Source organism: Uloborus diversus, chromosome 1, assembly GCF_026930045.1.
Source record: "Uloborus diversus isolate 005 chromosome 1, Udiv.v.3.1, whole genome shotgun sequence".
NCBI classification, from domain to species: domain Eukaryota; kingdom Metazoa; phylum Arthropoda; class Arachnida; order Araneae; family Uloboridae; genus Uloborus; species Uloborus diversus.
The window spans coordinates 266090101-266106987 of NC_072731.1; the positions used below are offsets into that span (position 1 = coordinate 266090101).

A 16887-nucleotide genomic window follows, 5' to 3' on the forward strand; every position below is an offset into this window, starting at 1 on the left:
GCTGAAGCTTTTTTTTTTTCAGAATCAATTAGCTTTTGTAGCAAAACGGTCATTTTTTCTAATTTTTGTGTCGTTGACCCACATCAATTTCAAAGCATTTGTGTTTATACTTTAAATATTTGTACTAACACAATTTAACTCATTTTTAATTTATTGTAAAATTTTTACTTCATCTTTACAGCCCCATATGGAATTTTCGCTCGAAGCTGTGTGGCCATGGCTAAAGACGCTAGAAGTGTTTTTGAAGTTATTGATGACAGAGGGTAAGCATTTCAAAATAAAAAATTCTAAATTATAATTATCTAGGCTATGAAATATCACCCTAACTCTAAGCAGTTTTGTAGGATCTTGTACTAGTTTGGCACAAATTATTCTGCGATGCCTTGATTTGTTCACGTAATTGATTAGGCTATACTTTATTTAAACTTGCTTATGTATTCAAATTCAATATTATCGTTTTATTCCGTTGACTTATTTTTGATTTCTTTCGGAAGCTTTAGAAAACAAAGAATTTATACAAAAAAAAAAGCTTCAAAGCATTCATCATTATTTTTTGATATTATTATCATGATAAAGTATATCTGTTATTAAGTTTTAATTATTATTAAAATTAATAAAACAAACCCTTTAATAGTGTAATTAATTTAATTATTATTGAATAAGTTATTTAATTTAATAATAACAATAATTGAACTCAATGTAAAACAATTATTAATAATAAAATTAAGAATTTTTTTTAATTTATATAAAATTGTTTATAATAGTAATTTTATATTAATTTTGTTTAATATAGAATAATTATATCAATTTTATATTTAACTAGTGGTAGCCGCACGGCTTTGCCCGTAATAGAAAAATTAAAAGACCTTTTGGTTCGCCTGTATATTTACAAATAATGTATGGTGAATTTTCTCGCCAATTGGCTTGTACCCATGTTACGATTCCACGTTACGATAATTTCGTATCTCGCCAATAGGCTTGTGCCCATGTTACGGTTCTACGTTATGATAATTTCGTAATTTACTCGTCCATCTTATGATAATTTTGTTCTTAAAATTGCAATAGAAAAAGAACCACATCGAATTTTCGAAAAATCGCGTCAAGGTGCACTGCACACCCCCATGCTACAAACTAACTTTGTGCCAAATTTCATGAAAATCGGCCGAACGGTCTAAGCGCTATGCGCGTCACAGAGATCCTGACAGACAGAGAGAATTTCAGCTTTATTATTAGTAACTAGTGGCACCCGCACGGCTTCGCCCGTAATAGAAAAATTAAAGGTCTTTTGGTTCGCTTGTATATATTTACAAATAATGTATGGTGAATTTTCTCGACAATTGGCTTGTACCGACGTTACAGTTCCACGTTATGATAATTTCGTATCTCACCCATTGGCTTGCGCCCATGGTACGATTCCACGTTATGATAATTTCGTAATTTATGATAGTTTTTTTTTTCTTAAAATTTGAATAAAAAAAAACCACATCGAATTTTCGAAAAATCGCTTCGAGGTGCACACCCCCATGCTACATACTAACTTTGTGCCAAATTTCATGAAAATCGGCCGAACGGTTTAGGCGCTATGCGCGTCACAGACATCCTACAGATATCCTACAGACATCCTACAGACATCCTACAGACATCCTCCGGACAGAGAGACTTTCTGCTTTATTATTAGTAAAGATTTGAATTTAAAAAAAACCACATCGAATTTTCGAAAAATCGCTTCGAGGTGCACATCCCCATGCTACATACTAACTTTGTGCCAAATTTCATGAAAATCGGCCGAACGGTTTAGGCGCTATGCGCGTCACAGACATCCTACAGATATCCTACAGATATCCTACAGACATCCTCCGGACAGAGAGACTTTCTGCTTTATTATTAGTAAAGATAAAGAAGAGTAAGGAAAAGATTAAATACAAAATCATTATAGTTAATGTCAATTATAACTGTTTAATATTCATTATTTTGATCAAGATTTATTTCAAAATTCTTCTTGTTAATGGGTCCAAAATTTTATAAGGAAAGAAAAAAAGCGGAAAAGCAAGTAACCCAGTTATGACAGACATTTCTTAAAACCGCTTTTCCGCAACGAGACTATCATTGCAACAAAACAAACTTTACGGCAAGCAGCAGTTCAGCGTTTATTTCCGAGTCATTTTTACTGCACATTTGAAGTTTGTTTTGTTCCGCAGAAAGGAATTTTCGCAACAAAACAAACATTACGGTAATCAATCTCTTCAAGTTAACGTTCGATTTTCGTGAATTTCCCCACAAAGTGAATCTTTGCTTCGATTATCTCAACTCTTCTTTGTTTCATGCTACAAGTAATTACAATGTAGTGCAGAATTTCTAAACGTTTTTTGGTACTCGGACCGGTAAAACCTTTTGGTGAGGTTTCTCTTTTTTTTTTGTAAAAAAAATATCAAATCGCAGAGCGTCAAGGCTTGTTTTTTTTTTTTTTTTAAAGAGAGAAAGAGAGAGAATCGAACCGCGCTCCCCCCCCCTCTATCCAATATTTTTTTCTTTTTATTTCCTTATTATTACTTTAATTTTTTTTTTCTTTGCTAAAAAATCTTGTGGACCCGTGAGGTTTTTTTTCTCTTTTACAAAATAAATCAATAAAACAATAATAAATATATATATAAGCAAATAAAAACTTTACTTGATATTAAAAAAACTTTCACAAAATATTTACATAAATAGTAGATGGCTAATTAGTGGAATCACTATACATAAATACGAAAAAAATTTGGGAAAAATCACAAAATATTTTGAATATTAATCAAAAAGTTCACGTAAAAAATGTCATATAGGCTATTATTATATTAATTTTGGAGTAGGATTTTTTAATTTTTTTTTTTTATCGTGGACTAGAAAACGTCACTGAGGACCGGTCAATTTTTTTCAGCTGACCAGTGCCGGTCCGCCGGACCACCGGTTGAGAATCGCTTACCTAGTGCCCTTTGTAATGTCTCTCCACGTGAATCATTAAAAAAAATATTGTAACGGATCCGGTGCGATTTCCAACTTTCTTGAAAGGACGACACAGTTCGTGAGAAAAATACAGGAAATTTATTTACACTATGTACAGGAAAGATCGTCAACAACTGCTAAATTAATCGTCAGCAATTAAGCAAATATCAATCAACGCCGTAAACTCAACGGTTACACACGTATTTACTTCCAAATACGCAAAAATACAGCTCAAAAGGCTTCACAAAATAGAGCAATAAATACTCTCCTGCGTTCCGCTGCAACGATTCACAAGCAAAAACTAACTCGAGACTCCCTTTTTATCATGCGGACCGCTATTTATACACATCGAAAGAAAACTCTCAAATATTCCACAAGATTCCCGAAAATCGTAGACCATTATTTTATTTCTTTCATTCACAAATTTTATCATTCAGAAATGAGGGAACCGTATACTTCAGCAGAATGTACGGGGGCTGTATATTCATTGCAAGAAACTATTTACAGGTTACGTTACTACAATAATTTTAGATGAAAGATAATTTAATAAACGCCAAATTTAGACAAATTAATCACAAAAATAATTACTCTCTACAGAATTTGTAACAATATTAAAAAAAGGAATTTGTTACTGACTAAATAAAGTTATTACAATCAAGGATTTCACTTTTGAAACATTAATATTTTTCTTTACTACTTTTTGATAACTTTTTGACTTATTATGTTCTACGATGTGATTGCATAAATTTCGGACCACGAGTATCTTTCAGATTTTTATTCCCACTTATTTTGGGCTTCTTTGCGTTGAGTTGATACCGTTTAAGTGTTAATCTATGTTTATTTCAGCTGCCCCGTGGATGCTAACATATTCCCCCGCTTCCGTGAAATTGGCAGCGCCTTAGAGAGCAGCTACGAAGCCTTTAGATTCACAGAGTCCTATGGAGTTATATTCCAGTGCAACGTGAAATATTGCATCGGGAAATGCGAACCAGTAAGTAGTACTAAAATAATTGTTTAATAATCTAATGTGGATAAAATATTCAATATAAATACAAAAATCGACTTTCATGTTAAATTTCCGATGCTTTTGGAAAATGTTTACTAAAATTTGAAGACTCTGCAGTTCTTTTTCTGGCACACAAGTCAGTACACTTTTTAATTTTGCTGGTTAAACGCTAATGTAAACAATAGTTTTTTAAAACTCCACAGCACTTGACTAGTTTTTAAAATGCATGAATAATTAAAAGAAAATGAATTCTAGATGGAAAGGAATAACTTTTTCCGTAAGATTTCAAAGTGCAGTAGCTCAAATCGAATTAGAAGTTATGTTTGTCAAAATAATTTGGAAGATTTTTCAAATATATAAGATAATGTTTTTCATCAATGAGCCGTTGAGAACAAAGATAGTGTAAGGGGGGGGGGGACCCAAAAGAAACCGGACTAATAGTGCGATGCGAATCCTGTGTGTTCTCCAGCTAGAAGGCTCAAATAGAGACCTTCACAAACCAGCTGTGCAAGTGGCGTCAGTTTAATTGATAACGTCTGATCGTAGGGTTGGTTTTCTCAGGTGTTGTTGCTTTCCGCCTGCGAACTCATTATGGCAGATTTGAAAGAACAAACTGTAAACTTGAAATTTTGCTGCTCCTGCTTGAAAAGTCGTCAACGAATTACCTTACCAAATGTTTCAACAGCTTTCAAGATCGATGCTATGAGCCGTACATAAGTTTTCGAGTGGTTTGGGCGCTTTAATCGCGGTAGCATGAATGTTGAAGATCATGCTCGATCTGAGCGCCCTTCAACGTCCGGAAATGATGAAAACGTTGAAAAAATCTACCAAAAAATCAACGAGAGTCGTCGTTTTACGATTGACGAAAATTTAGAAGAAACAAGAGTGAGTTGGAGCTCGTTAGGGCGATCAGAAGGATGGTTCCTGCACAATGATAACGCTCCCGTACACACAATCTTCACTATTAACAGCTAATTTATCTCTCAGGGGTGACCAGTCGTTCTTCGACCCCCCCGTATTCGCCAGACCTAGCCGCCTGTGATCTTTTTCTGTTTCCGAGGTTGAAAAAAATCTGAAAGTGAAGCGTTTTGATGATGTAGAGGTTGTAAAAACTGCTTCGCAACGGGCATTGGCCAGGGGCGGCAAATAGGGGGTGCAAGAGGGGGCAGTTGCACCCCCAAATGTTTCACTAAGAATAATAAAAAAATGGGAAAATTCAATTTAGATAACTTTAAAAATCATTTGCCTGAATTTTCAGAACAGAAAAAAACTGATGGAGGATAAGTGTTCGCCTTAACTAAAGAAGTAATCTCTTCATATGGGTTAAATATTTCAAAATTGAGTAATCTATGTTATGATGGTGCATCTTGTATGAGATGCCCGTACAGTGTAGAGACTGCGCAATTTTTACGCGTAAATTCCATGTCATTTTGCATAAATTTTTATGCTCATATTATAACTTAATGTTTAGCTGGTAAGTGTTCATTGATGCCATGTACTAAAAACACATTTTAGCAACTCGGTGTATCATATGATTTCACGGAAATTTTTTGTAAAGATATGCTATTTTTAAAAAACATCCCACATCAAAAAATACTTTCACATCAATAAATGCATCTTAAGGCTCTTTACTTGACAATCTCTGAGTGACACAAGATGGTCTTCAATCTATAAAAGATCTCTGGAAGAATTACTGGAAAGCGACCTTTTCATGGATAAAAAATTTGATGTCATTTTAATATGTATGCATTTTTGTTTGAATTTTTTGTTTACTTTGTTTATACTGCGCAGCGTTTTTTTTTGCTAAATGCTACATATCATAAAAGTTTTAATTCGCTAATCTTAATTCTTGGATCGACAATTGAAACTCTTAGTAATTTTCGCATTAATGCATACTTGAACCAGGTGTGGAACTTTGTGACAGAACTTTTCATAACTGTTTTTACTGTATGCCAATGTAGAAGAGGTGACAAAACCCAGATGAAGTTTTGGTCAAAATATTAAAGCAATATTTTCAATAAACTGATCAATTCAGTTTCTCAAGAAATTGAGACAGGATTTAATGAGATATATTTATTATTGGTCTTAAGTTCAATATTATGTAGGTCGGTTATAGAAAGCGAAAAAGAAAATATTACACATATAAGTAATAGCATGAGGGAAGAGGAATTGTTTTGTGAATTCTGAATTGTGACTATACTTGTTAATGACGCAAAATAAATACTAGCCCATTTAAAAAGCTTTCTTGGTTATTTTAAAGAGAGGAATCTAAAGGAAATGTGCTTTTTGACATAACTTTCTTGCTTCCATTGTTTTTTGACTGTTTCAATCAAGTCAGTCATTTGAAAGATGACTTTCGCGATTAAATGGAAAAACCAACGTAAATAAAGCACAAATTTACACGAAAATACAGCATATAGCTATTTCAAGGCTACAGTAATGGAGACTCTTCATCGGTGTAAAAAAAACTCCGCACACAACCAGAAAGCTGTAGGAGAACTGAACGTCAACCAATTTTGACTATTGTGTCTCAGGAGGATAGAGAATTGTCTTCGAAGCGCAATGAGGCGAAGCAAGACCTTCCTCTTTAGCTATACTGGCAATAAATTAAGTCATTGGATATTGATCAACTATAGTTACAAAATTTTCTGTTCTTCCTGACTCCAAAAATAGCAGATTAACACTTTACTAAAAATAAAAACTAGTACCGAGATATTTTGTGAGATAACTTATAACAAAATTAATTTAAAGCTTCGGACGCAAAAATTTTAATTGTTCTTTACAAACCTAATTATTCTTAACATTAAAGCCAGTTAATTTTCAGTTCTTGTTAACCAATATGTATTTTATACCGTACTGAGGAAATTCATGTTCAAGAAACTCGACCCCCCAAACGAAATGCTGAAATGCCGCCCCTGGCATTGGCCATGGTCAAAGTCAGTGGTTGGAAAAACTACATTTCTTTTGTAGCGAACTACAACTACTTTTCCACAAATGTAGTTAACTACAACTACTTTTTTCAAAATGTAGCAACTACAAACTACTTTTGAAATGTAGTCGCTACTTCGCTACTTTTTAAAAAATAAATAAATAAATAACATACACATACACACCATTTGAGAATTGAATGAAAAAATTTATAAAATGTTCAGATTATATATTGGCTCATTTGAACATGGAATATTGCAATAAGTTTTTTATTCTTTCTTTCCTTTACTGAAACGATTCGTCAATCCAAACATTTTTTACCATTTGCACGAATCCGCAAGAAAGGATTAAGAAGTGGAAAGAATTCAACCTTCAAATTTTTAATCCTTTCCTGAGAGTAAGTAGCATTTCATTCAAGAAGTGTAACTCGGCTACTTGAAATTGAGATAAATCCAGTCATAATTTGATTTAAATTTTACATAGACATACATATACATGAAAGTGATTTAGATGATGAAAAACATCTTTTAAACAAAAGAGAAACTTTAATTTTCATTATATGAGTTAATTTTAAAGGAACTTATATTTCGTAGGAATTAATTGCTTTTGAGCTTCAAGCTAGGGTTCCGGACCTGGACACCATCTCATTGACTTTTAATATGTTAATATGTCAATACTCGATCAGTGAAAAAGAAAAAAAAAGGAAAAATATCCCAAACGGGGCTACTAATTATTCGAAACATGAAACATAACTAAAAATACTTTACTTCAATGTACAATTTTAAGCAACAGTGGACTCTGGCTACAACGCAATTCGACTGACGCGAAATGTCTATATAGCGAGTTTTACTCGAGAGATGCATTTTGCAGCTGACGCGAATTCCTCACCCGCAACACGAAAATTTTCGGAGCGGAAGCGCTGGGCTTATATCACCTTGTTTCTTGGATACTAAATATTAGTTTCGTGAATAGAATTTCCCTTTAGCATCACTGAAAGCCAAAATTTCCCGCACCGTACTTGTCGAAACATCAGATTGTTAACGTACAAATCGCCGCTCAGCATTTTTTCTTTCTAAATATGAAGTTGGTGAAATATAATTTCGCATAAGCGAGCTGTTTATCTAAAGTTTGAAACGCATCAATCGCGTAAGTTGAGGTTCGACTGCATGTGCAAATGGCATTGATACCGAAAGCTTTTTGCTTAACGGGCAAAGTTTTCATGAAACGGAAAAAATTCGTTTCTTTCTTTTTAAGCCATACTCTATTCAAGGCGCATATAGGGAAAACGTGAAAGTTTCTATGCCAAACAAACTAATGGCGTCAAACAGATACAACGTATGGCGTCAAAATAATATGTCAGAGGTCAGCTCGTATTTTTCAGTCTTACGAATCTGATAGGTGCGCAGTTTTACTTGCGTAAGACTTGCACCAGTCAGATTCGTTTAAAAATGCGCTTTTTTTTTTATATAAACTTTATTCAAAAGTAGTTTCCAGAAATCGCTACAAACTACTTTTTTTTGTAGCGAACTACTCGCTACTCTACTTTTTTTAAAAAGTAGTGCGCTACACTACAAACTACTAAAAGATGTAGCTACTACAGTAGCGTCGCTACTTGTAGCGCGCTACTTCCAACCACTGGTCAAAGTTAAAGAGTTTCTAACAGTTGAAAAAAATAATTAACAATTGTATTGCATCTAAGGGTGAACACTTTAAAGGAGACTAAAGAAATTTTGTGAATAAACTAATATATAAATATTTTACAACAAAAATCCGGTTATTTTTGGGTCTCCCCTCGTACGTCAATAGAACAAGCTTTTGACTCATTGAATGGTTTAGTAGCCACTTTCGCACAAAACGCTACTGTGGTTCCGTTTTAAGATGACTGTCGACTGGCAAATGGTTGAAGCTAGATCTTCCCCACTTACGTAAGAAGTAGAATAAGGTTAAAACTAGTTTCTGATGGTGTAAATACAAATTTTTAAGAAATTGATTTAGGCGCATATTTGACTCGATTGTTTTTGATTCAATCGAACTCTATCTACCAGCAGCGTAGCTGGGTGAGGCAAAACACATTTCTGGCTGCGCTATTGGTGGATACAATTGTTTTTATTCGATTCAATCGCATTCTTTTAGAGTTAAAAATCCCCCTTTGCACCCCTTTTGCTTACAACGGCTCATATGTAGGAACGGCAGTACTAGTCCATGTTTAAATAATATCTATTAATTTCTGCAATTATTAAAGTAGTCTAAAAACGTTTACTAACAAATAAGTAAATGCAAAATCGCGCGGTTTTTATTACCAGATCAGCTCATTTACGATATTTACCAGCAATAATCTTGGTGTTTTACTCGCATATTTTGAACCTCTACGAAAAGCGTGAAGAAAAATACGCTTCAAAAGCAAAACTCAACGATGGTTGATTATTTTTTTTCCCAGGTGAATTGCGGACTCGGCATGGAGAAGACCAGTTCTTGGGGACGTCGCAAGAGGTCGCAACCCATCGAAAAGGAGGACAGCGAGATGACGCTCAGTCACGAAATTTTGGTCCTCGACTTCGGCGACGAATCGGTCAATTCCATGAGGGATGTTAACAGCGTTAATGGTACGTAGTATGGTTTTCATCACAGTAACAGCAACTGTTTAAACAACATTGAAAAAACCAAGAGAACTGGAGTTCACGAAACGTAGCGAGTTCGAAAAAATGTTTATATGTGTTTCTCTTGGCATAGCGGCACTGTAATAGATTTATTACATTTTAGTACTTGCGTTATAATCTGGAACTATATGCACAGTTCGATAATGTAAATGGACGATATGTTTGTTCTTCGTTATATAACTTTACAGGGTTCGTACTCAATTTCAGAAATAAAATGAAGGACTTTTGGAGGAGTTTTGAAGGAGTAAAACGAGATTTTGAAGGAGTACTAACGGGCTGTCAGTTAATGATGTTGCACTTTTTTTCAACATATTTGACCCCCTTTCCCCCTTGTCACAAAGTGTCACACTTCACCTAACTCTTCCTCTTGCCACATGTCATATTTTTTTTATAAATATATTGTTACAATAACTGTGATGTCACCCTCTCTCTTCCCCTTATCACAATTTCATGAACCCCCCCCCCATCACTTGTGGATGACCCTTTTTACAATATCATATCTGCGATTTACTAAACAATTGTTTTTTTAACACACTCACTTAGTATAGTACATCAACGTATGTATTTATAAATATTTAAATAATTAGACGACCTGACTTTTGTTGCTGAGAGTGTGATGGAGGGAGAAACAATCATCATAAAACTTGAAAAAATAGCCGAGCACCATTTAAGCATGTTTTACTTCACTTGTGAAACGTCTTAGTTAACTAATAACATTTTCATCTTCAACTTTTATAACTTCTAAATCAATTTGTAAATCACATCTTTATGAAACAAAAAAAATATATATATATATATAATATATATATATATATATATATATATATATATATATATATAAGAAAATTACATTAAAATCGCCTTTATACAATCGCCCTTGTGATGAAGTTAAGTTGTCGATTGAAATATTTTAGTTATTGTCATAGAAGAAGATTATGTAGTCTTGAACTGAAAAAGAAGGAGTTTAGAAGGAGTTAAAACCAAAATGAAGGAGTTTGAAGGGCCCTTCAAGAAAATTTCTTAAATGAAGGAGTATTGGAGGAGTTTTGAAGGAGCGTACGAACAATGCTTTAATATGACCAAACATTATCGTAGAGTTAGAACCTACTCATCATAGCTGCCAATGGTGAATGTCAGGATCTCTTCAAAAAAACGTAAACTAGCTCAATCTGTATCACATCATATCGCACTCCAAGTACTTAAACCAATTCATAGTTTAACCGGTTGGATTGGGCCCTTAAGACATCACTGTTTTTCTATTCAGACCAGAAGCCGAGCAATCCCTGACCCAACACTCCCAGAGACATTGATTCACTTGGAAACGTTTGTGACCACTGCATGTTTAACGAGCCCCAGTCACCATTAACGAACATGGAGGATCTTCGACCGGCTGGCATTGAACTCGGGACCCTTCAGTTGCGAGTCCGACACCTTACCGATCATGTCAATGTTACCACGGCCGCCCGATCTGTATGGAGGTGCAATAGGTCTATCCGTCCCGCGACAATCCGGCCTTCGTACCACTCGCCTAGTGGAACCGAACGTTTCTGAAACTCATCGTGGTAGGTGGGCGGGTGAATTCTCAATCAAGCTGGGGGAAACAACAAAAAAGGGGAGGAATGGGGAGGTAGAAAGAAAGAGAGAAAGAAACAAATAAAAAGAAGAGAGGGAGGAAAAAAAACCCAACTACATTGCGTTGCTTCAAATGAACTTATGTTACAGACTTTGTCTTAAAGTAAAAACCGAACATTTAGACTGTTTTTAAACATAATCACAGACACGCAGTATCTTAAGATTATATTTCAAGATACATTAATCGTGTATCTTAAAATATAATCTCCTTAAAAAAATCGGATCCGCTTTTTTAATCCGTTTTTTTTAAGGAGATATATGTATTGAAAAAATATATTAGTGAAAACTGAAGTTTAACTGCATGCGTCAGAAGTAGTAGTGTCACTGTGCGTGTGGAGGGGGGGGGGGGGCGCTCACAGTGATGACCAAACCGAAAGTGGTTGATCCCCAAAAAATGACACCCAAAGTGGATTTAAGGGTAAATAAATAAAATATAAATACTTTAATTATGAAATTTCCACCCAATCTTAAATTATATTTACTCTTTCAAATCTCAACGAAAACAGAGCAAAATATTGCGGGTAGGGGGAGATTACACAAACGTCAAGGGAAAATTTTACATAAAATGCATTCGTAATTTATACTTGTCTTTTAATTGAAACTTTAGTTACTCCACGTAAATAAAAATAAGTTGTTTCTGAAAAGTTTACGAAGTTCGTGTTTGCATAAAACATTGAAAGCTTTTTTTTTTTTTTTTTTTGAGGCGGGGGGGGGGGGTGGAGACACCACAAACGACCGCAACGGGTGACGCCCGTGATAGGAACGCCACTTTTAGAACATAAAGCTTGAAATGAATGTGCTAGAGAAACCTTTATCCACGAAAAGATGAAAATATTTATCTTGCTACTCAGACTATGCCCAATCCGAAACCCGTTTAAAATATCTCCATAATTTGTTTACTATCATAACTTTTCCGAAACGTTTAAAGCCACGGGCCCCACGAAGCCCTCTCGCTGTTTTTACTCCCACCAGCCGAGCTACGACTCCGGAAATTCCAGTAACTTCCTTAATTTTATCGAGTTTTTTTATTCCGAAGGTAGAAGTTCATCGCTCGGATTGTGCTCACTGCTACACTCACCTACCTTCAGGGGTGGTACTAGCATTGGTAAAATATGTTTGTTCTTTATGTATTGCGCTCAATGAACCTCGCTCTTGAAGCAGTTGGTGTAAATGAATTCGATAGAATTCTCGTATATCATTGACAGCTTGAAATTCTGTTAAAATGAAACTGCGGTTGCTCAGTCTATTGGAATTTTTCTTGCTAATCTGTGAGGTGGCGAAGCTTGGCTTTGATGATGCCTTTTATTTCTTACTAGTAGTACCCGCACGGCTTTGCCCGTAATAGAAAAATTAAAAGGTCTTTTGGTTCGCCTGTATATTTACAAATAATGTTTGGTGAATTTTCTCGCCAATTGACTTGTGTCCATGTTACGGTTCCACGTTATGATAATTTCGTAATTTACTCGCCCATCTTATGATAATTTTGTTCTAAAAAATTGGAATAGAAAAAGAACCACATCGAATTTTCGAAAAATCGCTTCGAGGTGCACATCTCCATGCTACAAACTAATTCTGTGCCAAATTTCATGAAAATCGGCCAAACGGTCTAGACGCTGTGCGCGTCACAGAGATCCAGACATCCTACAGACATCCAGACAGAGAGACTTTCAGCTTTATTATTAGTAAAGAAAACCATAAAATATTTTTTCGAACCCCCTATTGCTTTTTTAAAGTGGATTTTGCCATGTTGTGACTTGCTTCCCGGATGAACTTTTAAAATGCAAAAGAGGTAGGGGCTTAAAATTTGCCGGTTTTATTCTGCACGCAGACATCTTGCAATTGCTGAGTGTGAACCGTTTCCGAGAAGGAACATATTTAGTTGGCTTGGGGTTTATTTGAGTGTTATTCGATTTTAAAGGTAAAAATGGAAATAAGCATTAAATGATACCTTCCGCACCAGGTTTAGCCTTAGCTACAATGTTATGGAGCATTTTTTCATGAATACCGATTTGAAAACTGTGTTTGACATTGAAAAGCAGAAGCATGGATGAGCTGTTGCTGCTAATCCTTCAGTCGAACAAATGCAAAATGTCGACTGCGAAGCACAATCCAAAAATAGAATCAGAGACTATTTGCGATTTGGTTGTATTTACTGCAAGCAGAAAGTCATCGGCAGCTTTAAATCGAAAAAGAGTTCACTAGCGGTCGCATTCGCCAACCGATTTGAACCTCAGTCAGGAACTTGAACCGCCGTTTCAAGTCTTCTTCAACCTGGTTCAGATGTCTGTCGAAGGTTCGAATCGGATGGTGGATACGACTATTAGTTAAGCAAATAAACAAAACCGTGAATTCCTGTGCATAGACATTGCTTTGTGATACGGTATTCAAGCGTTTGTCACATGTTGTTTAATTCGCCTTGTTTTTTGGTTAATCACCATGAAAAATCGAATAGTCGCCTTCAAAAATCCTCTAGGAAGTAATCTCTTCTTAAAGATGCTCTTCACCCAAATTAAATACATAAAATACCATTAATATGTGAAGTAGGAGGAGTTACGGAAATTCCCCAGCATCTGTATTAGCTAGAGTTGCTTATCATGTCAAGAAAAATACGTCTCGAACAAGACTATAGTGCACCTCAGGATAGTTGGTGTTCGTTCATGGGTGAATCCACTTCAAAATCGGTTTCTATTTCTATTCAAGAGTCACAACTGACTTCAACTGTATTTATGTCGAGGACTGCATACTAAGTGCCTTGCCTCCATTATTTTATATACCGATAGATGGCAGCACCATCACCGGATCGAACAGTTACTGAGAATTTAGAACTAGTCCAAGAGCTAATAGCTACCTGGTACTAGCACCCCCAGAGGTATCGTTTCACTTGGAGGACATTGAGACCACGAGCATATTTAACGTCGCCCAGTCCCCTTTAATGACGACGGTGGGTCTTCGACCAGCGAGGATCGAACCCGAGTCCCTTCGGCCCCGAGTCCAATGCCTTACCGATCAGGCTACCACGGCCCTTCAAAATCGGTTTATAGCAAAAGAAACGAGGGTTGCCATAATCAAACGTTAACAAAATAAAGTTTTCTTTTACGTGAAACGTCGGTGTGTTGCAACGAGAAATAACTTCTAACTGCAAACTCCGCACTCATGAGCACATTCTGAGAGTTAGGATTTTGCTGTTTGCTTTTACTGCCCTCTCCGTTTCCTGCAAATTTGAATACTTTAACTCTTTCGCCGCAGGCTAACAATGCCAAGTTGCACGATACCGAACTTAGACTGGGCACATTAATGACAAAACCGGAATTAAAAGAGAAATTTGCTACATTTTTGGTTTAAATTGAATCTTAAATGCCGGATTATTTAAAAAGCTTTTGCCTGATTATTGAAAAAGCTTTTAAAACCTTCTTCGGATTTAAACTCTTCCTCAAGTCATGGGAAAATACTTTTGATCATATTTCAGTTTAAGTATGGTTGTTAAGAGCAAATTAAAAATAAAAAAACTACTACAAGTTTTATCAATATTCAAAAGAGCAAATATTAGTTTTGAATAATTTTTAATTCTGAACAATAATTAATGTTAATACTACATTTGCACAAAATTAATAACTGGCGATGATGTCTTTTCAGAGAGTAGTCACTACCGAGAATCTGTCCTCATGATGGAATCCTGCGCCTCCAAGACGAGTCTCATGGCCTTAAGCGTGACCAGCGCACTACTCCTCGTCTTCTACATTTGCACTGTAGCCTACTTCGTGGCCCAGAGGAGAGTCATCAAGGAATTCCGATAGGAAACTGAAATCCGCCACGTTACGAACAATTTACGAAAAATTGTCCTTTTTGAAATGCCGATGGCATTTTTCAATCAAGAATCTGTCGCGTCACGAACAATTTTTTGAAATTTCTCAACTATATATTCCTATACATCACTAATCCTTTGAAAAATGCTGGCTGTATCGTTCTATCAAGAAAATGGCAAGTTGGAATGGAACGGTATCAAAGACCAAAGCAAATGTTTGTGATATGCTATCAATCATTAGCCTGCACTGAAGTCCATCTGTTTCATGTTTTGAACAAAACAGAGCTAGGAAAATTATTTAAAAAAAAGATCAATAACTTCAAAGTAGCAAAGATCAATAACTTCAAAGTAGCTAAGATCAATAACTTCAAAGTAGCAAAGATCAATAACTTCAAAGTAGCAAAGATCAATAACTTCAAAGTAGCAAAGATCAACAACTTCAAAGTAGCAAAGATCAATAACTTCAAAGTAGCAAAGATCAATAACTTCAAAGTAGCAAAGATCAATAACTTCAAAGTAGCAAAGATCAATAACTTCAAAGTAGCAAAGATCAATAACTTCAAAGTAGCAAAGATCAATAACTTCAAAGTAGCAAAGATCAATAACTTCAAAGTAGCAAAGATCTTTAACCCCTTCAGACCTGGTGTCCGGTATGCCGGACCACACTTTAAACAGCTGCTAATCATTTAATAATTGATTTAATTGGTTGATTTATTTTTTTTGTAGTTGACTCTTCACATTCTACTTATTATTATCTGTGAAATAATTTTTCGTTTTTGATTGACAACACTGACATATAAGGATTGAGAGATAGAGAGTGGCTTATTTTTCCAACCATGATTTTCATCTGAAAAGCGAGGTTTTTTTTCCTGATTTTTTAAAAAAAATACATAATCTTTAATTAATCGTTTCAAACGCTTATATTATGTTTTATAATTGTTTGTAGAACATTTTATAATGGAGTTTGTTCGGTATTTTATCGTTTTTGTATATGAAATATTGATTTCAAAAATATAAGTCCGGAATATTGGACGTGCCATAACTCTTAATTTTTCTCCAACAAACTCAAAATTTTGTCCATGAGATACCCTTTACCATAGTACACTGTGTACCAAATATCAACATTTTTGGTCCAATATTTCATAATTCCGACTGAAGGGGTTAAAAACTCGATACATCTTATGATTTCTAATACTGCTTATTGCATTGTTTTTATTATTGAAATAAGTATTGAATATGTAGATGTTTTTTTATTTTAAATATTCTCCACTGCAAGCATTTAATGGTGAAAATTGCTACTGGTATACCATCGCTTTAACCGCCTTCTTTTTACTTCAAAGTACAGCAAACCATACTTGCAGTTTTTTTGAGTTAACACTAAAATTACTGAGTTCTTCATATACCTAGAAAAACGGTGTGGATCATTTTGACCCTCTGAGAAGAAATCTGCTTAGTTTCCTAAAGTGTTATATATTCGTAAAAATCTTTAAAAATAAACATATTTATAATAAATATAGTTTTTTTTTTATAGGATACATAGATTTTGAGGATATATAATACTTGCATTCGACGAACCTCACCGGTTGACCGGTAAGTAACCGGTAACTAACCGCAGCGTTCTATGATCAACCGGTTACCATTCCAAGCTGTTGATTGGAGCACGTGATCATTAGCTGTCACGTAATTAACTAACAGGTCGTGCTCGTCGAACATAAGCAATGAAGTAATTTTAAAAAGTTAAAAATTCCCTTAAAATCACGTGTTTCAGTTGCGTTTCAGAAACTAGCAGCGAATGCTCCCTTTTACTCGCATGTACAGAGACATTCTGAATGCTTCAAATTCTTGCAATGATATGTTCTGAGAGGCATTTTTGAATTTCTGCT

General features: G+C 35.0%; 1 protein-coding gene across 1 annotated transcript in view; it reads left to right on the top strand.

The window, feature by feature from the left end:
- Positions 1–14996, top strand: part of LOC129220578 (uncharacterized) — a 51695-nt gene extending 36699 nt beyond the window's left edge. The window contains exons 10-13 of the mRNA XM_054855013.1: positions 182–263; positions 3826–3970; positions 9351–9516; positions 14836–14996. Of these exons, the coding sequence (XP_054710988.1) occupies positions 182–263; positions 3826–3970; positions 9351–9516; positions 14836–14996 (554 nt within the window). The remainder of the gene's footprint in view (positions 1–181; positions 264–3825; positions 3971–9350; positions 9517–14835) is intronic.
- Positions 14997–16887: the final 1891 nt, after the last annotated feature.